This window comes from Oryctolagus cuniculus, chromosome 4 (assembly GCF_964237555.1).
Source record: "Oryctolagus cuniculus chromosome 4, mOryCun1.1, whole genome shotgun sequence".
NCBI lineage: Eukaryota > Metazoa > Chordata > Mammalia > Lagomorpha > Leporidae > Oryctolagus > Oryctolagus cuniculus.
The window spans coordinates 147,236,955-147,258,080 of record NC_091435.1 but is presented as its reverse complement, the minus strand read 5'-3'; the positions used below and the strand labels follow the sequence as shown (position 1 = coordinate 147,258,080).

The 21,126-nt window shown below is 43.0% G+C and overlaps 1 protein-coding gene across 4 annotated transcripts in view; it reads right to left on the bottom strand.

Annotated features, from left to right (window-relative positions):
- The window catches only part of RYK (receptor like tyrosine kinase), a 103,096-nt gene that overhangs the window by 25,922 nt on the left and 56,048 nt on the right, over nt 1-21,126 (bottom strand). For 2 of the 4 annotated variants that reach the window (XM_070072806.1, XM_070072805.1), the window contains 5 exons: nt 18,427-18,480; nt 14,537-14,681; nt 7,994-8,094; nt 7,591-7,725; nt 4,199-4,285 (listed from right to left, as the gene is read on the bottom strand). In XM_070072806.1, coding sequence (XP_069928907.1) covers nt 4,199-4,285; nt 7,591-7,725; nt 7,994-8,094; nt 14,537-14,681; nt 18,427-18,480 — 522 coding nt within the window. The remainder of the gene's footprint in view (nt 1-4,198; nt 4,286-7,590; nt 7,726-7,993; nt 8,095-14,536; nt 14,682-18,426; nt 18,481-21,126) is intronic. The other 2 variants (XM_070072807.1, XM_051818598.2) reach the window with 1 other exon arrangement.

Here is a 21,126-nt window from a genome sequence, read left to right as displayed (position 1 = left end):
AACTTTTCAAAGAGCCAAACTCTAATTTCCTACTGATGTCTAAAGGCAAAGGTCAATGTACTCTAAACAACTTAACTTAGAGCCACCTTTGTGGCACAGCAGTATCCCATTTGGGGGCCAGTTTGAGTCCTGGCTGCTCCACTTCCAATCCAGCTCCCTGCTAATGCACTTGGGAAAGCACAGCAGAAGATGGCCCAAGTGCTTGGGCCCCTGCACCCACATGGGAGATCTGAATAGAGTTCCAGGCTTCTGCTTCAGCCTGGCCCTGCCCACACCACTGTGGACATTTGTGGAGTGAACCAGCAGATGCAAGAGACCTCTCTCTCTTCATAACTCTACCTTTCAAATAAATTATTTAAAAAAATATTTTGCTATTTTATGCAAAACCTCTAATTAAGGAGCATGTAACAAAGCATACAGATTTGTGAAAGAACATTCTATGTAGATTTAATTGAAAAATAACATTCCAAAGAATACATCTCCGAGATAACCAGGTGGGGTTCTCTAACAACTGTGCCGTACCCTGGTGTACTTCTACCCTGTCCTTCATGCAAACCATGGCCCTTACATGGCTGAGCACTCACTGTGCTGTCTCTTACTTCTGTCTAGCTGACAGAGAACTTTATAATTACAGTTGTAAGGCAGAGAAACAACCAAGGGACTAAAATTCAAGTATATACAGAACAAGAAATATTATCTTAGGGGACAGTACCAGTATCCTCATTGTGTTTTCTCATCAATATTTCCTCCCGCACCCCCCCCCAACCCAATTCTGTATGGACACTTCCCACAAGATTCACTCAGAAAAATTAATAATAGCCAAGTTTAGAACAATCCACAGAATGTTTACAAATCCCAGAAGAAAGAGAATTATGGGGAAATGTTTCTGTAAAAAAAAAACAGGGAATGAGTATAAAAATAGCTGTTTTATTAAAACTATGGTTCAAACTTCACATTTATTAAAATTGGTAAACTATCCTTAAAAGATCATGTCGCTCCCCCTCTTTGTGGAGGAACGACACTAAACCCTGCCTAGGCTTCATATCCAAGTCACGGATCCATTATGTCGCTCCCCCTCTTCGTGGAGGAACGACACAGGACCCTGCGTTGTTCTTTCGTCTGCTCGGCCCTCCCCGGGTTTGCTGCTGGTTCTTCCCGGGTTGGCTACCGTCCATTCCACCTCCATGGAAGGGTGGTTCCCCCTGCCACTTTCCCCACTTCCGCGGGGGAGCGGCACACCGCTGGCCGGCTCTCTCGGGGGCTGCTCAGGTGTTCCCCATAGATGTTCCCGGTGCATGCCGTCTCTCTCCTCCTTTATAGTCCTCTTCCACCAATCCCAACTCTGCTACCCACACGCCGAGTATGCTGCTCTCCTCCAATCAGGAGCAGCTCCTGCTGCTTATTGGTTGAACTGGAGGCAGCTGTGTAGAAGCTGTTTCCTCCTCTCCCAGCGCCATATTGTGGGAGAGCAGATGCATAGAATAAGTCTTAATTCCAGTAACTTAGTCTAGTCCGAGTTGCTCCCCACAGATCAGAAGTCTATTGGAACCTAACTGAAGTATTAGCCTTAAAAGTTTTGGAGGAGGCCGGAGCCACGGCTCACTAGGCTAATCCTCTGCCTTGCGGCGCCAGCACACAGGGTTCTAGTCAGGGCGCCAGATTCTGTCCCGGTTGCCCTTCTTCCAGGCCAGCTCTCTGCTGTGGCCCGGGAGTGCAGTGGAGGATGGCCCAAGTCCTTGGGCCCTGCACCCGCATGGGAGACCAGGAGAAGCACCTGGCTCCCGGCTTCGGATCAGCTCAATGCGCCGGCTGTAGCGGGCCGGCCGCGGCGGCCATTGGAGGGTGAACCAATGGCAAAAGGAAGACCTTTCTCTCTGTCTCTCTCTCTCTCACTGTCCACTCTGCCTGTCAAAAAAAAAAAAAAAAAAAAAAAAAGCTTTGGAGGAAATAAATATTCAATTAAATAGTAAGCTAAACCACTAGTTTAAAAAATATATGGGGCTGGTGCTGTGGCGTAGCGGGTTAATGCCCTGGCCTGAAGCGCTGGCATCCCATATGGCTGCCGGTTCAAGTCTCGGCTGCTCCACTTCCAATCCAGCTCTCTGCTATGGCCTGGGAAAGCACCCGTGTGGGAGACCTAGAAGAAGCTCCTGGCTCTTAGCTTCAGATCAGCGCAGCTCTGGCCTTTACGGCCATTTGGGGAGTGAACCATCGGATGGAAGACTTCTCTCTCTCCTCTTTGCCTCTCTTCTCTCTGTGTAACTCTGACTTTAAAATAAATAAATAAATAATTTTAAAAAAAGATAAAGGGTGTGTGTGTTATTTGAAGCAGCCTTAAACAAGTATTTTGCCAAATTACAATTTTTAAATTCCAAAAATCTTTTTTTTATTTTTCATTTTTTATTTTTTTGACAGGCAGAGTGGACAGTGAGAGAGATACAGAGAGAAAGGTCTTCCTTTTCCGATGGTTCACCCCCCAATGGCCGCTGCGGCTGGCGCGCTGCGGCCAGCACACTACGCTGATCTGAAGCCAGGAGCCAGGTGTTTCTCCTGGTCTCCCAGGGCCATCCTCCACTGCACTCCCGGGCCACAGCAGAGAGCTGGACAGGAAGAGGAGCAACTGGGACAGAATTCGGCACCCCGACCAGGACTAGAACCCAGGGTGCCGGTGCTGCAAGGCGGAGGATTAGCCTATTGAGCCGCGGTGCCAGCCTCCAAAATCTTTTGTTAGACTTTATAGAAATAATAAATGTAAATCCTTCATACTTTCAATGTATTCTTTAATTTGGAAATATAATTCTTATAAATTAATTTTGCAAATGTCATATAATTTTGTTGTCTATAAAATAGACTATAATTTTCCCCTCAACATTAAAGTGCAAACTGCATTTTTCAGAAATTAATATTTGGTCATTTCAGTGCATTTCAGACATTGATATTTAACATCCTCTATATTACCACATTTTTGTTCCTCTCAAAATGAGCATTGTGGTACAGTGGGTTAAGCCATCACCTATGATGCCAACTCCCATACTGAGCACTGGTTCAAGTCCTGGCTGCTCTGTTTAAGATCCAGCTCCCTGTTAATGTACCTGGGAAAGCAGTGGAAGAAGGTCCAAGTGCTTGGGGGCCCCTGCCACCCACATAGGAGACTTGAGTAGAATTCCGGGCTCCTACCGTCAGCCTGGCCTAGGCCCTGGCTGATTACGGACATTTGGGGAAGTGAACCAGTTGATGGAAGATCTTTCTCTGTCTCTCCCTCTGTCACTGTCACTCAGCTTTCAAATAAATAAAATAAATCTTTTCAAAAAAATGAACAAATAAAAGACTTAACTAAGAATTATTTAGCTTTACAAATATTATTCATAAGTAATTAAAATCCTAGTATTATGAAGTCTTGGTAATTTACCAGTATAGGGAACTAGGCCATATACAAGTATGGAAAACACTGTAGAATTTTGACAAGGAATTTCTAAATGAGTAATTTATAAAAAAAATCAAAAAATTAAAAATTAGGTATCATCAAAAGATAGGCCAAAATAAGAGCATATAAAAACTGACATTGTGAAAATATAAATTAGTGCTATATTTTAAAGAATAATCTGACAACATCTATAAAAACATTAAATGAACACAACTATTGGGCCAGCAATTCCAACTACTGCTATCTTGTAGAAGTATACCATAAAATACACAGACACACACACAGAGACACACACACAGAGACACACACACACAGACACACACTTCCTGCAGTGTTATACAGTCAATGAAAGAAAAAAGAGGGGAATGAAAAGTAAACAGTGGCTATCCAAGTAAGCTACAAGGGGTTATTTAAATTTTTTTTTCAATAGTCTTCAATATCAGGAGGGAAAAACTACTGATAATGTTTTCTAAAGGGGAAAGACAATACCAAAGGAATTTTAACTTTGGAAAAATTCAACATTAGATACAGCAACAACGAAGTGAATGCAGTTTAAAATCCTGAGTAAAATCGCATTAATCTTACTGTCTTCATTAATCAGACTTCTGTTTTCTAAATCTATTGAAAGCAACTCAAATCTCCTTAAAAAAATTAGCCTCTATGGGCTAAATTAACACAGAGCTGGGTACACTGAGAAATGGAGACAGAAGTTTGCCAGCATGATCCACCTTAGACAGAAAAGCATTACGGAAATTTTATGGAAGGAAATCATACCTTTAACTGTTTTTACAAATGCTTGTTTTTCTTTATTTGAATCTTTTTCATCTAATAAAATCCCATGGAAAATACGCCCAAAAGTACCTAAAAAGAAAAACAATAATTAATTAAATCATACAATAACCTTCATAAAAGTATAGTACAAAAACTTTCTGGCATAACATATTTACAACAAACATAATGGGCATATGTGTTCAACACTATTACTCCACAGTAAAATGAATCAGATCATTTGTATTCAACAACTGTTAGAAGTTCTTGGGGGGGGGGGCGGCACTGTGGCATAGCAGGTAAAGCCACTGCCTACAGCACTGGCATCCTATATGGGTGCTGGTTCCAGTCCTGGCTGCTCCACTTTCAATCCAGCTCTCTGCTATGGCCTGGGAAAGCAGTGGAAGATGGGCCAGGTGCTTGGGACCATGCACCCACGTGGGAGACCCAGAAGAAGCTCCTGGCTCCTGGCTTTGGATCGGTGCAACTTCGGCTATTGCAGCCAATTGGGGAGTGAGCCAGTGGATAGAAGACTTCTCTCTGTCTGCCTCTCCTTCTCTCTCTGTGTAACTCTGACTTTCAAATAAATAAATAATTCTTTAAAGAAAAAAAAGTTCTTAGTAACCATGAAACGTCTTAAATGCTTTAAGAAATACCATATCTAAGCTAAGTATACAAGACTTTTGTTTTTTCCATTAATGGGGTAACCACAGAGGCATTTAGGAGTGTCTAGGCTTAGGCTCAGCACAATGACAAAGGAAGCAAAGCGGACCCGTTTTCCTGCTGCTGTAGAGCTAAGCCGCTCCAGGGGAAGGCCAGGGGTATCCAAGTCTTGGATTCAAACAGTCCTGGGTTCTCATTATGCTACCACTCACTACTTAGATCTCCAATCAGTTGTTCAACCTCTCAAGTAACTGGCAAAATTCCTAAAATTCATTATAGTAAGAAGAGAAGTGACAACCTTTTTTTGAAGGGAAAGAGTGTTTAAAAATGGGAGGAGCTTAAAAATGAATTCCAATGGGGCGGTGCTGTGGCATAGTGGGTAAAGCTGCCGCCTGCAGTGCCAACATCCCACGTGGGTGCCGGTTCGAGTCCCGGCTGCTTCACTTCTGATCCAGCTCCCTGGTAATGTGCCTAGGAAAGCAGAAGATGGCCCAAGTCCTTGGGCCCTGCACCCTCATGGGAGACCCAGAAGAAGCTCCTGGCTCCTGCCTTCGGATCAGCACAGCCTGGTTGTTGTGGATATCTGGGGAGTGAACCAGAGGATGGAAGACTTCTCTCTGCTTCTACCTTTCTGTACCTCTGCCTTTCAAATAAATAAATAAATATTAAAAAAAAAAAACACAAGAATTCAGGAAGCTATCAGCCTCTTTTTTAAAAAAAATGGATTATGAAAATCCAGATTTTACTAGCAGTTTTCTAACTGCTAACAAAAGCTCCTTAATGAGATGATCATCAAAAGTTCATCTCATCTCACTTTCCCACTAGGAAAGATTTACTTTGCTTCCTTCACCATGTCAAAAATATGCTTGCAGCTACTTCTGCTTTGCTGCAGGCACACACACATCAACAGGCCTGCTCTAATGCCCTCCGCTCTGTTAGCTGGAGGTGCTGGTGCCCGCTATCAAGTCTCACTGAGGCCCAGAGACACAGAGTACCCACAAGTGTGAGACAAAAGCTTTGATTATCTGTACTTAACATCTTTGTCTAGAGCTAAGTAAGTACCTTCAAATACACGAGTCAATACATACGACCACATACCCTGACCTTCAGTCCCTTCCTAACAACACTCTTCCCTTCCTGCACTTGAACTGACCTGGCCTGACTAAGCTTCTATATCTCTTCAAGCGGCAAGGCAAAACAAAAGGTGCTCTTCCCAGTACCTAGTCCATCTTGAAGTACTTCCAAACATGGATTGACATAAAATTAAACCCTTAGGATTTAGGGAACACACACAAAAGTGTACCTGTGTGTGTGTGTGTGTGTTACTATAGTAATTAATATTCCTACTAGCAATATGGAAGAGAGCCTGCTCCCTCAATATCCCTTTCAATTAGATATTATCTTTTTAATTCTCTTAATTGAACAGATTAAAAACAGAATGTAATTAGTGTTTGATTTGCATTTATCAGATTTCCAGTGAATCTGACCATTTCTTACAAAAATGTTAATTAGCTCTTATTTTCTTTTCTGAAATCAAGTATCATTGAATTACTGGAATTGTAACTACGAAATTCATGAAAATTGTTCTCTCTATATTAATAAATGAAGTAATAATAGAAAAAAATGCATACAGGCTTGAAAACATTAAAGAAAACAACCTAATCCAGAATCATCTCCTTTCCTTACATTATACCACCGCAACAGATCACTTGTTCTATCAAAGTAGAGATCAAAATCACCTACAAATACAACGGGACTCATTGGTTTCTCATTCCTTGGACTGTTCAGGAAACACTGACTGGTTTACCTGCTCTCCTCAGGTGGCAGGCAGATCTGAAAATCAGTTAGGCGTAGACAGATGACAGCCCTCACAAGTGGCATTCACACTCTGAAGAACTCGTCCAAGTCTCCGTCCATGAGTGACCACTCGCCATTGAGGGCAGTCTCTCACTAGGCTGTGACTGACCTACAACTATCCCAACCATCAGATGAAGACAGCACAACTCATATGCATCTCAAACACTGAAACTGAGTTACGGCAATGGTATTTAAAAAAAAAAAAAAAGTAATTCTTTAAGAACTTCAAGAGCTCAACGCAGTACTTTATTAATTTCTGTCCTCTTCCTTCAGCATCTCCCTAATACTCTAAAATTCAAAAAGCAAAGGACCAGCAAAAGGGAAAGGTACTAATATCTATCAAACAACACTGTGTGTTAGTTCACTGAATTTTCTTCATCTCATCTAGTCTTCATAACTAGTCTAAGAGTTGCCAATGTGGCCCAAATTTACCAAAGAGGAAACTGGAGATCAAAGACAGTGACTTCTCCCAGGTCACACAGGGCACCTATCATGGGATAAGAACTCGAGTCTGACTCCAAAGCCGGGCCTGTTCCTTCCGCTGAATGCCCCCACTGTCAGTCAGACAGAACAACTTGGAATATTTCAGAGACATGCTAAGGAGAGATCATTTCAAGTAAGAACAAAACAGAAAAAATATCTTAAAGGTTATAAGAACTACATATGCTTTAATATACTTCAAAATCAAGAACTGCACCAGTCTGGAAAAAGAGAAAATGAAAGTCATTTTAATAAGAGAAATATATTGTGTGCTGCTTTTTTATCCTTATCTTAGACACAAAACGAGGTGAAATTTTTTAAATTGTGTGAATCAAGTTTTTCAGAGGTTAAGTAACATGAACTCTTACTTGAAAAGCTGATTTTTAAACAATAAATACCTTCTTGGAGTACATCTTTCAGAGTTATCCTCTCCCTGGATATTGCTATATCCTTCACCTTGGCTTTGGCTTCCAGAAGAGTGACACTTCTTAGGTCATTCTTCTCTATCCGCAAGGTAGGATAACCTGAGGAGCCAACAAAGCCAAAACAAGCAATATAAATACCCTTATGACGGCACTGGGGACAACCGTTCAGTTAGAACAGCAGGTCAAGTCACAGGGATGAAGGAGCGTGCAAGTCACAGAGACAGACATGACACGTGAACTGCTTTTCCACCTACCACAAAACCACACTAAATAAGAACCTGCAAGAAACCTGCAAGACCCCCACACTACTTGAACTGCCTTCCAGCCAAATTAAACAGGCCTAATAAGTCAACTTTGGAATTAAATTAACTCTTACTGGTGATAGGAGTGGCATTGTTGGGCGTGTCAGCTCTCAGATACTGAGTCGTCTGGGTGGATGGCTGAGACAGTCCTTGGGAGCTACTGCTGGCACTGATACTGCAAACAATTTTTATAAGAGAAACATTGGACAAATCAGTTTTATTGAGAAATATCCCTTTTTCCATACATACAAAATATACTAAACCCCTGATCATCACAACAGCACAAGGATCTTTTCCACAATGTTCTGTATTGAAATTTTAATCTGCTTTATAATGCAGAGCTCTATTTTTTCTTTCCCCCAAATCACCAAGTAGGTTCATCATACCGAAACTACCCAGAAATGCAGGTCTGAGTCCTGTCATAGCAGCCAAAGGCCCTCTGAAAGAGTATGTTAGGGAAGGAAGGCTCATCTCTGAAGAAGAGAGCCCAGGCCACTCGCTCAGACAGCTGTTCAGAAAATAGAACGACAGGCCTGTTGCAACGATGCCCCAAATCAAACGGCCTCCAGATCAAATGTGTCAACACATCCAAAGGCTGGGCTGAGAAGGAGTGTCAGATCTGGGTCAAGCTGTTTTCCTCACACAAAATCTGTGGAGAATATGGAAATCTCTAATATCTGAAACATTATATCACATGGTACTCTCAAACTACCACAGGAGACCTGGAAGATGGTAGGCGGAAATAATTGCTGACCCTGTATTCAAGATTACTACAAACGAATGCTTCTCACACATGTGCTTCTTTCTGTCTATCCAGTGGACAGTATCCTTGTCCCAGGTCACCCCTGCACATATTCCGGTCTCGCCACCTCGGTCCTGTGATCCAGCAGCACTGCAGAAGTGCAGCGCAGAGACTCGGTGGGAAGGACCCAACTCGGGGCAGGATGCGCTTTCCATGCCTCCTCTAGCCACAGCATCAGTACACCCCAGTCAGAGGCTCCCACTTTCCAGAATGTGCAAAACCTTTTCATTGACCCCTTGCACACAACAGTTCTGAGTTTTACAAACTAGTGATAGAAAAGTGTTTATAATGACAAAGAGTTGCTATGTAATCTGTAACATTTATACATGAATTTATATTTTATCAATCTAAGAGTCCCCACAATCATCTGAAAATGTAAATATAGAACATAGTTAAGTTGCTATGCAAGCTTTTATCACTAATAATACAATCTATTATCTCCTTTATCACTAGTAATACAATCTATTATGTTCTCACAACTAAAACATTCTAAAAAGTCACAATAAAAATAACTATAATTTTCTGCAATAAACATTTGAAAAGCACTTAGGTTCAAGCCGTTCTGCTCAACACAACACGTCCGGAAGACACAGTTCGCCTAATGAAATCCCTCAAGCAGCCTTCCCTTCAGAGGCCCAGCCTGCTTCCCCAGCCACCTTGCTGAAGACACCACATAAGGACTCAGCAGGCTATCATCCAGCAGGGTTCTGGAAGAGCTGTACAGGCTGGGGCCTATCCAAGAATGGGCCTATCTGAATTTTACTTGTGCATGTAGTGGGCTTTGGACAGTCTAGCAGAGCCAAGAGCATGAACCTTGAAATCAGAACTGCCAGCACCATCCACTATTAACAGTATGACCTGAGTAAACTATTTAAGCTTTCCCGCCCCACATAATGCTAACTCCTGATAAGACTGCTGGAAGGATTACATGAAAGATAAGTAAATAAAACATTTAGGACAGCGTCTGGCCTCCAGATACATTTTCAAAAATGACTATTATTTTTACTGGGAATGTTTTAATGCACTTCCAATCCTTAGAATGAAAAGGAGCTACAGGCACGTGTGTTTGCAGCTCTGCGTAGTACTCAGGCTCAGACTAGAAAGACGGAGGAAAGAGCAGCATCAGCATCCTCAGGAGGAGGAAATGAAGGACTTCGGCTTACTCACCCATAAGACAGGATAAGAAACCTACCTCGCAAAATGAGAAAGCTACCTCACAGGATTTCTGTGAGGCTGGAACTATATGATATATGGAAACTACTACTTAAATATTAACTGTTATCAGCATCACTGACAGTGAAATACAGAAGAGCCCATTTCTCTCCACTAACTGAGCAGTAGGTGGCACTACTGTACCATCTCCGAATCTCAGAAAAGGTACCAGCTAAACAGTAACAGGTGTTAGGGGTACCTCTATGCCAATGTTTCATTTGTTCAACAGACACTAGATGGGAAGGGAGGATCAAGTAATCCTAAGCAAAGCACTACACTAAGTGGTGCAAACAAACTCTGCAACCCAAGGCTCACTGTTAAAGAGAAGCAAGGAGCAGTCGGGGACCTACCTCTGACACCTGCTCAGGTCCAAATCCACACAGGAGGTAGGAAAGGAGATTAAAATGTCCATCTACCAATACTTTTTGTATAAAATCAGCCTAAATACATTTTCTTTTCATCAGCAAGTAGGATTAGTTATAGAGATGTTGGACCTGCTTTAGAATGATACTGGGACTCGGGGCCAAGTTGGTAACTTTCCTTCTAAACACTTACTATACTCTGTGCTATTTTCCTTCCTTATTCATTTGCTCATTCAGCAAGTATTTATCAAGTGTCCCTGCCATGCCAGGCACTGTGCTGAGTGCTGGAACATCCAGCACTGAATAGAGTGCTTTCCACTTTCAGGAAGCCTGCACTGCACAGTGTTTTCTGTTTAATGTCGGCCTTACTCTAACTCCACAAGGACAGGAAAAGTGCCTGCTTGTTCACTCCTGCCTGCCCAGCATGTATACCAGCGCCTGATCAATGAGCAGAAAAATCATACTTCTCTGGCATGGAAAGACACAGACCAGACAGAATGGATGCTTATGAATGAGCAGGTGGTACAGATTGGGAAGGGCAAAGAACTACTAGAACAACAAAAGTTTCTGGCCACTTCTATTCATCCTTCATCCAATAGCTACTGCACATCTTACTACGTGTTAAGACTCTGTTAGGAGGTGGAAATAGAAACAAAGAGAAATCCTAGTAGAGGAGGACCTGGGCACCAGCAATGGTGAGGGGGTGGAGATAACGGGAAGGAGACAGGGTAAACAAAGATGCTGCCAAATAACAGCTTCCAGAATCCCACAAAAGGGGAAAGAACTTTCCCACAGACACAAACTGACGGGGAAGACCGCAGTGCGGGCGCACTGCAGAGCAAGCCCTGGGTTGAAGGACTTCGGAGTAAACATGAAGACAGCTTTGCCTCTCCACGAGACCCACCTGGCAGAACCGAGGCCGAAAAGATGCATTTGCAGTGCTTAAAGAGAGAAAGTCACACATGGGTTCCAAGTGCCCAGCGTGACTACAGCTCAGGCAGTTTTATTCTCAGTCCCTAAAGAAGCTCTGTGCGTAACAGGGCTCTGGCTCCTGAGTGCCTAGAACTGAAGCCCTCTCTACTATTGTGTCACAGGAATGCCACGGAGCCATGGGTCCATCAGAACTCACAGGGACGCTGTGACGGCTAATGGGGATACACACAAAACAGTGCCTGGCACACAGCAAGTGCTCCACTCAAGTACAAGAGTCAGTTACTACAAAGAACTAGCAGCCACTGGCGTGGTTCTAACAACCTGATCCTTGAAAAATCCTTCACTTTCATTGAGCCTGTAGCTTCCCCTTTGAAACAAGGACAGTAAGTCCCACCACCATAGGTAGCTGAAGGTGCTTAGTACAACGCATGTGAAATGCCTGGCACAGCACTGGCAAGCAGGCAACGCTCACTAGAATGGCAGCCATCACTTTCTCTGCAGTCCTTATCCAGGAAGAGAAGCAGCTCTCAGATTACTGGAGGGGACCTTTCTGGTCACAACTGTTAGCTTCCTTGGCACATAATCAATCAACAACCACTAATAGAACAGGAAAGAGCTGCACAAGAAATCACTACTAGCACACCACAACTTTCTGACAACAAACACCTAAAAATGGCCTTACTATGGGCAAGACTGGGTTGCAAGACATTGAAGTACTAGTTCACGAAAGCCTACAGCATGCCTATTAGGCATCTATCTCTGGTTGATAGCTGAGGGAAACAGAGGCATGGCGAAGCTCCGTAACTTACTCTACGGAGGCCATAAGGACATAAGCTAGGAAGGAGAACCACCAGACCTCAGAGGTGTGCTTCCACATTCATGCTCTTGACCACCAGGCAATGAAAACACACAGTAATAGAAGCTGCTTTTACTCAATGTCTGAAGACCTTTGCCCAAAAACCTGTAGAGTCAGAACACTTATTAATGGGTGATAACCAATCATTTCAGTAGTCAAAAGTGTATGCCCCAGGGAAACGGAAAGTTCCTGCACAATTCTGGCCCACAAGCACTCAAGGAAAATGTAACTCCTGGGGTGGGCGTTTGGCTAAGCAGTTAAGATGCCACTTGGGATGCCTGCATCCCGAATGGAAGTACTTGGATTCAAGTCCTGGCTTTGACCCCAATCCAGCTACCTACTAATATACACACTGGGAAGCAGCAGTGATGGCTCAAGTGGGAGACCTGGACTGAGTCACCAGTTCCCAGCTCTGGCCTTGCCCAGACCAGACTGTTGTGGGCATTTGGGGAGTGAACCAAGGGATGAGAACTCTTTGATTCCGTCTCTCAACTAAATAATTTATTTTAAATGCAACTCTCAGCATGCTGACCAGAAACCCCTCTAATTTTACATATATCCTGTCCTATCAAAATGCTTCTGTTACCTCTTTTTCCTCTCAATTTTCTTCTAAATGTTATTTGTTCCTTTGTAAACCTATTTCCAACACCACCAGGTACACAAAGCACATACTTCTCATTCTTACCCTTTTCCTCTCCTTTCTCTACACAGGTACAGAAAGCAGAACAGCGAGGACAGGCAGTATCCGGAGGCAGACCCCTGCCCCTGCAGTCCTTCTTTATGCCCAAACGTGCTCACTCACTGCACAGGTGACACTGGGCTAGGACTGGGGACCCGGCAACGGGGGAGACACATGGCTCTCCAACTGGGCAGTGAGAGCTGACATTCCAGCAGGACCAACGAGACAAGCCCACAGAAAAAAAAAAAAAAAAAAAAAAAAAAAAAGAGAGACCCAGAAGGAAAAAGTACAATAAGAGAGGGAGTTGCGAATGAGAGAGAGAAGGATATGAATAGCTGGGAGGCTTAAAGACTTTATGAAAACTTTGGCACTGGAGTTGGAACTTGAAGAATGAACAGTCTGGACTAGGAGAAAATACAGGGAGTCCCATGGGCAAAAAGAAAGCAGGAACAAAAACCATACAGGGCACAAGTGAGGAACAAGTCATCATTTGACAAGAGCACAGGTAAGGACACAGGAAGAAGGGGAGCAAAGGCTCAAAGAGAACGGGAGAAGCACTTCCACAAACGAAAACAGGGATGTCTAGTCCACAACTGGGAGTCACTGAGCAGGGAAATGAGGACTCTGTGTCGTGAACATACACCTCCACCTCCAGCTCCACCTCTTCCCTACCTGATTATAACTTCCTCCTCCTTGCCATCTCTGAGTCACCCAGGCTGTGATCAGCACCTTCCCTATTCCCATACCATACTATACCTATCACGATCATCAAATTGACACAGTTGTATAATCATGAGCTAATGTCAAAGATTAAATTGTTGACACCAGGAAGTGTATCATTAATTTTGGTATTCCCAGCACTTAGCATAATACCTAACCCAATGCATCTCAAAATGACTGTACATTATAATTATCCAGGAAGTTTGAAGAAAAACATCGTAGCCCAAACACTACCCTACACTGATTACATCAGGATCTTTGGCAGGTGAGACCCACGACTGGTATGTTTTTAACAAAACTTCCCCACAACTCTAATGTACAACTAGGTTGAGAGGCAATGTTATATCGTGGTGGGTTACTCAATAAATGTTTACTGGATGAATAAATGGCTGGATGGACAGATGGAAAATAATGAAGCTGGGAACTAGATCAACGAAATAGCTGATCTTAAAAGGCAATAGGACAGGGTGCGCATTGTGGCACAGCAGGTTAAGCCTGTGACGCTAGCATCCCATATGGGTACGAGTTCATGTCCTGGTTACTACACTTCCAATCCAGTTCTATGCTAATGCACCTGGGAAAGCAGCAGAAGATGGCCCAAGTGCTTGAACCCTTGCACCCACGTGAGAGACCTGGATGAAGCTCTACACTCCTGGCCTGGGCCAGCCCCAGCCACTGCAGTCACTTGGAGAGTGAACCAGAGGATGGAAGATATCTCTGTGTGTGCGTCTCTCTCTGTAACTCTTTCAATCAATATTAAATCTTAAAGAAAAAGGTAATAGGAGTCTAGGATATTTCAACGGGGTTGGAAAAAACATACCGGATTTCCACTTCTCCTAACAACTAATAAACTGATTTCTGACTTCGCAAATTCACAAATAAATAAAATCAGAGAAATCAAAGGCAGTGTTCAGGACATCTTATTTTTCCTCTGACTGAAGCTTGGTCAACCTCCTCCTTCCCCTGTACCAGTGCACACAGGTGTGCAGAGGCTCTTACACATATGCAAATAACTGCTTTTATTTTTCTCCTTTCCCAAAACATGTACAATACCTGTCATCCAGTTCAATCCTTTTCATACTATGAAGGTGCAAAACAGCTAATATTATTGCTACAAGAAATATTACTGCACAACAAACCCCTACACTGATATAAAACACACGTGTAGAGGTGGTTGGAGCTGCATGTACAGGATCATCTGAAATAAAAACGAAAAGCACATTAAGCTTTTTAAACAAACACAGTCTATTGCTTTGTGACCCAATCTACACAGTGAGTATCCCGTTTTACATAACAGGGTTCCCATTTTCTGTCTGTATTCCCTCTTCAGTAACATCAATTACCAGCGGCTCACACAATTTTTCAGTGTTTTTGTTTTTGTTTTAGTTTTTACAGGTTTTAAATAGGACTTTTGGCAAACAAAAATGACAGTCACGCACAAATGGTAAGCACAAAATACACTGTCACAGTGCTGCCCGACAGATTTTCTACAGTCAGAGAAATGTTCTCAGGGTGCTGCCCAGTGCAGGGGCCTTTGGCTATTCAACACTGAAATGCGACCAGTATAACTGAGGAACTGAAGCTTTAATTTTAACCTAGTTTTAACTAACTCAGAGCGGCTAACAAGCAGTTACCATCCTGCAAAACGTAGCGCTCTAGGTTTTTCCTAGTTTCTCAGTACTGACGTCTGGGTTGGAGAACTCAAGGACCACTGACTCAGAGGAAAGAAATGAACAATAGAGGCACGCACAAGAACAAACATTTATTTTTTTTCTTTTGAGAGTAACAGAAATTACCTTTGTTTAGCTGTTTTTTAAAGACTGCATTGATAAAATGATATTCGGCTTTACAGCATTTTTAAGAGACAGAACCAGAAAGCAAGAATAGGGAGAATAACCTAATGACAAAGACTCACACTCACTGAGAAGAGACAATACACACTCGTGTATGTGATCTAAGCAAGGACAAGCGGTGTGACTGAGTTTCGACAATGAGTGTGGTGCACACCATAGTTCTACTGAAGAGAACCAGAGGAATCCGAGGGGTTCTCCTAAATGACATGGGAAATTATCACCAAGGTTGCAAGCAAAGGAATGACAAACATAGTGTCACTCAAAAAAAACCTGCTGACTGTCTACTGTGTTAAGAATGCTGTGTGGGGAAACCAGAGCAGAAGGAGCAGACAAGCTAAGACGGTTACCAGAGCAGTCAAAGAAAGACACAGAACAGTGGCTTGGACAACAGTGTCATGGTGAAGGTAGAACAAAATGTATTTGAAGCAGTCAACAGGTCTTGTTAATAAATTGTACTAACGTAAGAGGAAGACGAGGAATCAAAGTTTTGGCTTAAGGAATTACTTGGATAGAGTAGCTTGACAAAGACAAAAAGAAGCAGGTGGAGAAGTGAGAACTGAAAGAGGTTTCTGTTTGTTCAAGTTAAGTCTGGACTGCCTAGTACAAATCCACATGCAGATGGTAAATCGTCAGACATACAATCTGGAGTTCTGGGGATAGGTCAGGACAAAAGATAAAAGTTAAGTCTTTCAAAAACATGGAAATAAGATTGCTTTCTAAAATTTTTATTTTTTTATTTTTTTGACAGAGTGGACAGTGAGAGAGAGAGACAGAGAGAAAGCTCTTCCTTTGCCGTTGGTTCACCCTCCAATGGCCGCTGCAGCCGGCGCACCATGCTGATCCGATGGCAGGAGCCAGGTGCTTCTCCTGGTCTCCCATGGGGTGCAGGGCCCAAGTACTTGGGCTATCCTCCACTGTACTCCCTGGCCACAGCAGAGAGCTGGCCTGGAAGAGGGACAACCAGGACAGAATCCGGCGCCCCAACCGGGACTAGACCTAGTGTGCCGGCGTCGCAAGGCGGAGGATTAGCCTGGTGAGCCGCGGCGCCGGCTGTGCTTTCTAAAATTTAAACTTTGAATCAACAAACAAATCAGAACAAAGCGATGCCAAGAGACCAAATGACCTCTAGGGTGGCTGGACTGGGCTGTTGCCGAAATGAAGGCATAGCTTTCCCCATGGAAACGGTATGGCCCTGCAGGGCTGCCCGGTCTTGGACAGGCAGGGAGAGCCCACGGCACGTGTGGCAGTGCCGCCCAGGCACTCTGCTAGAAGGTGCCCCACGTGCACCCTGCTCAATGGCTTCCAAGTGCCAGGCTGGTGTGTGCACTGTTCTCACTCCCTCGCTTTGACGTGCCTTATTGCCCGTCACGGCCCGCTCATCCTCAGGTCTGAGATGAGATGTCACTTTCCTCAGAAGGCTGTCCTTCGCTCCCTTAGTGGAGGGAACATGGCCCTCCTCAGGTTTCCAAGGCTCTCTGTATCCACCACAGCTTCACTGCCTTTGCTACCACTGCCCACCCTCCCGTCCATCCCCCCAGCTACATTACACGGCACTGAGGGCAAGGGTTCTCTGCCTCAGTCACATGCCCTGGCACTCCATGGAATCTCAGCAAATGCTGGTGGTTGGATAAATAAATAGGAAAGGAGACGAGTGGAAAGGAGCAAGGAAGAGACCAAGAATATGCAATACTGTTCTTGTGGAAACAGCCTGTGGATGTACAAAGACATGGGTAAAATCACCGGAATTTCAAAGGTAAATTTTGAGAGTAGTAATGTTAAAAAATGTTTTTCTTCTAGAAATGCATCTAAATAAGATATGAGTAGACACTATTTCATGTTATTTTACCTTCAGAAAAAGACCTACTTTGGCACACCGAGATACCTGGTGCCTCTTGAGGTAACACAAAGACGAGACAGGAAGCACACAGTACTGCCTGTGGACTGAACTTGCCACCAGAATTGGGTCTGAATCGAATCCAGTGTGAAATCTGACTGCCAACTTATAGCAGAGAGAAAAACGTGTTAAGTAACACCAGGAAGATGAAGAATATGGTAAATTCTAAGGAAGAAATGATACAATTTCTTCAATAAGTGTATTTAAAAATCAGGGAGGTGCTTTCTGATGAATATAAGTATCAGCCACAAACTATGTGTGTAGGCTTCACAGGAATCTTGACTCAGAGGGCAGAAACCTTTACACTTCTAAGACTATTAGATTAAGCTGAACATGGACTAGCTATCAGAAGGTATTAAGAATTTCTGCTAATTTTGCTATATGTGATAAATCTAAGTGTATAGGTATGGGGTGACTGTGGTTTTTGTGCTTTGTTTTGTTCTGTTTTTTAACAGAGTCACACTGAAATATCTGTGGATGAAATAATGTGATGCCTGGGATGTGCTTTAAAATATTCTATCCTACTCCTAACCAGCCAGAATATTTTTCAGTGGAAAAACACTGGTCAAATATTCATCATTAATGAACTTGGGTGGTGGGTACAGGGGGTTCATTGAAGCATACTCTCAATTTTTGCAGACTTAAAATTTTTTCAAAAAAATTAAAGTCAACTTCCATTAAAAGAATATTATTATTTTAAGATGCTGCTATTAACAACTATCTCAGGAAAATAAGATGCAATGATGTGCTCATGCTAAGAAAGAAAAAAAGAAGCCTGCTATAGTACCTAATCATAATCAATACCCATTCCCCCAAAATCTACTGTGACTTTCAGTGATGTTGGTTGAAATAATATACTGTGTTTAAGCTTAGATCTTCACCTGGCTAGGGCCAGGACACAAGTTCGATTTTCCAAGCTGGGCTAATAAAAATCTTAAACATATTTCATGTTCATACTTTAATTAGAACACCTGAGAAGACAGGAAATAGATTCTTGTCTGTGAAAGCTTTTTAACCAACTTGCTAGGAGATATATATGAACTGCACTTCTCCAACCACTCATTTACCAACTTACAAACAGCATGGCATCATTATCATTCAACAAACTGGAACCTCTAAGTTTTGTGCAATCACGTTCATATTCAATTAACCATTTTTTAAATCCCTAATAATAAAGATAATACAGTAACACTTACAAATAGTTCTGCTAGCATTTTTGTCCAAGGCTGAAGTTTTTACTTCTTCAAGTTCTAAATTAAAAAAGATATAAAAGATTATTTAGGAATTCTTTCTTTTTCATGAAAATCCTTAAGTACTATAATTAAACTGTATGAACGCTTCTCTAACATAGTTTTGGGTTCTATCAGAACACTGCTTGAATTAAGTAACAAGGTTATTTGTTGCAAGATATTGAAAGCTACATTTGATAATCACCTCAATCATTAATCAATAGTGCCAGCTTAGCCAAAGGGCTCTACTTTTAGGTGCTCATTGGCAAAGGGTTTTGTGATTAAGAAGTCTGGGGGAAGCTATACACAAACGTGCACTGGAGCCTCACATTGCACATTCGCAGAATGGAACAGTTCTAAGCAGTTCTGGAGTAGCACAACTTGTTTACACTGTAACTCATATCCTCAAATGATAAAGGAAATTTTTCTTGCCAGTAACACTCCATGCTGTACAGATATTTTTTAACAGTAGACTGTTTTAAGAGCTAGTGGCCTGGAAAACCAGATAAATACATTGGGATCACATATTAAAGTGAAACTCATTAACATGGAAAAGTATGACCAAATAAAGAGGGTACTACTATATTAAACTTAAGTAAAACAGAACAGAAAATAACACCAACAATAGAATTTTAATGTTCATTTTCATGTATCAATTAAAGAAAACAGAGAAGGCATAGATCACTCTGAATACTGGTTGATCACTGACCTTAGTGGATTTCAGCATTGGTGGGACCCATGGACCACACCAATTGTATCTCACTGTGCCTTGAAGAGTAACAGATGAAACACCACGCTACAGTCTGCCCATCTCCTTGGGGACCAGGACCCAGCTGTCCTGCCCTCCTCACTGACCAGCCGGGGAAGCGCAGGCAACCTCTCCACAGCCCCAGTCTCCTTATGTTCATTTTATACCGGCTAGGTTTGGCTACAGAGTTTTTAAAGCCCTTTCAGTTTTAAAATTATATCAAAGTAGGTACATAACTAAATGTGTTACAACTGAAAAATGTATCTAAACACAAAAGCCAAAAGGTGCTAACTTACCATTTTTAAAATGTTTATTCTAATGCAGTACGGCTTTTTTTATTTTTATTTTTTGGCATGTATCTGGACATTAGTCATTTTAATGCACTTGTTGGCTTCAGGAAATTTCTTGGGAGACAGTTTAACAATGACACTAGAGTATAGGTTTGCACCTCAGCTGCACCACTTAGCTCTCTGAGCTCGCAAATCAGTCAGATTTTCAGAACTCAGCTTTCACCTCCCAAAGAAGAGATAATAAAAGAACTTGCTGCCTAAGGTTGCTGTAAGGATTAAATGGGCTTACTGTACATGGAACATTTAGAACACAGTCAACACTGAACAAGTTTAGGGAATTTATAAGTGTGGGTTTCTCTCTCTCTCTCTCTCTTTTTTTTTTTTTTTTTTTTGACAGGCAGAGTGGATAGTGAGAGAGAGAGAGACAGAGAGAAAGGTCTTCCTTTGCTGTTGGTTCACCCTCCAATGGCTGCCACGCTAATCCGAAGCCAGGAGCCAGGTGCTTCTCCTGGTCTCCCATGGGGTGCAGGGCCCAAGCACTTGGGCCATCCTCCACTGCACTCCCGGGCCATAGCAGAGAGCTGGCCTGGAAGAGGGGCAACCGGAACAGAACCCGGCGTCCCAACCAGGACTAGAACCTGGTGTGCCGTCGCTGCAGGCGGAGGATTAGCCTATTGAGCCACAGCGCCCACTGGTTTCTCTTTTTTTAACCACTTTGGATACTAATCAGTTCTACCCACATGACCTGAATTTTTGCAATTGAAAGTGAGTGAGTTGGACTAGATAACCCTTAAAGAGAACTACAAAATTTTTTGATCTATGACCTAGCATGCTGGAACTCTTTCACACATGCTGTGATTTCCTGAGTAACAGATAATATAATTAAAAGTAAAAAAACTACTAACATTTATATATGATATTCTATGTGGCAGGCTAAATTTAATTATTCTTAAAAAGCAGAAAAAGAAAATAAAAACTTCTGAAACATGTATAATGCCCATTTTGCATATGAGAAAAACTGAGGCTTAGCGAGGTTATACAACTTGCCCCAGTATCTTGGAAAGAACCAAGCTGTCGGCTGGCGCCGCGGCTCACTACGCTAATCTTCCACCTAGCGGCGCCGGCACACCGGGTTCTAGTCCCGGTCGGGGCGCCGGATTCTTTCCCGGTTGCCCCTCTTCCAGGCCAGCTCTCTGCTGTGGCCCGGGAGTGCAGTGGAGGATGGCCCAAGTGCTTGGGCCCTGCACCCCATGGGAGACCAGGAAAAGCAACTGGCAGGGCCCTGCACCCCATGGGAGACCAGGAAAAGCAACTGGCAGGGCCCTGCACCCCATGGGAGACCAGGAAAAGCAACTGGCTCCTGCCTTCGGATCAGTGCGGTGCGCCGGCCGCAAGTGTGCCAGCCGTGGCAGCCATTGGAGGGTGAACCAACGGCAAAAGGAAGACCTTTCTCTCTCTCTCTGTCTCTCTCTCTCTCACTATCCACTCTGCCTGTCAAAAAAAAAAAAAAAAAAAAAAAAAGCTGTCATTCTAGCCCATGTCTCTCTGACCCCAGAGCAAGGCTTCCACACGAAAGTAACTTTATAAGGAAAACACAGTGATACTCAAATTACTCAGGGTCCCCTAACA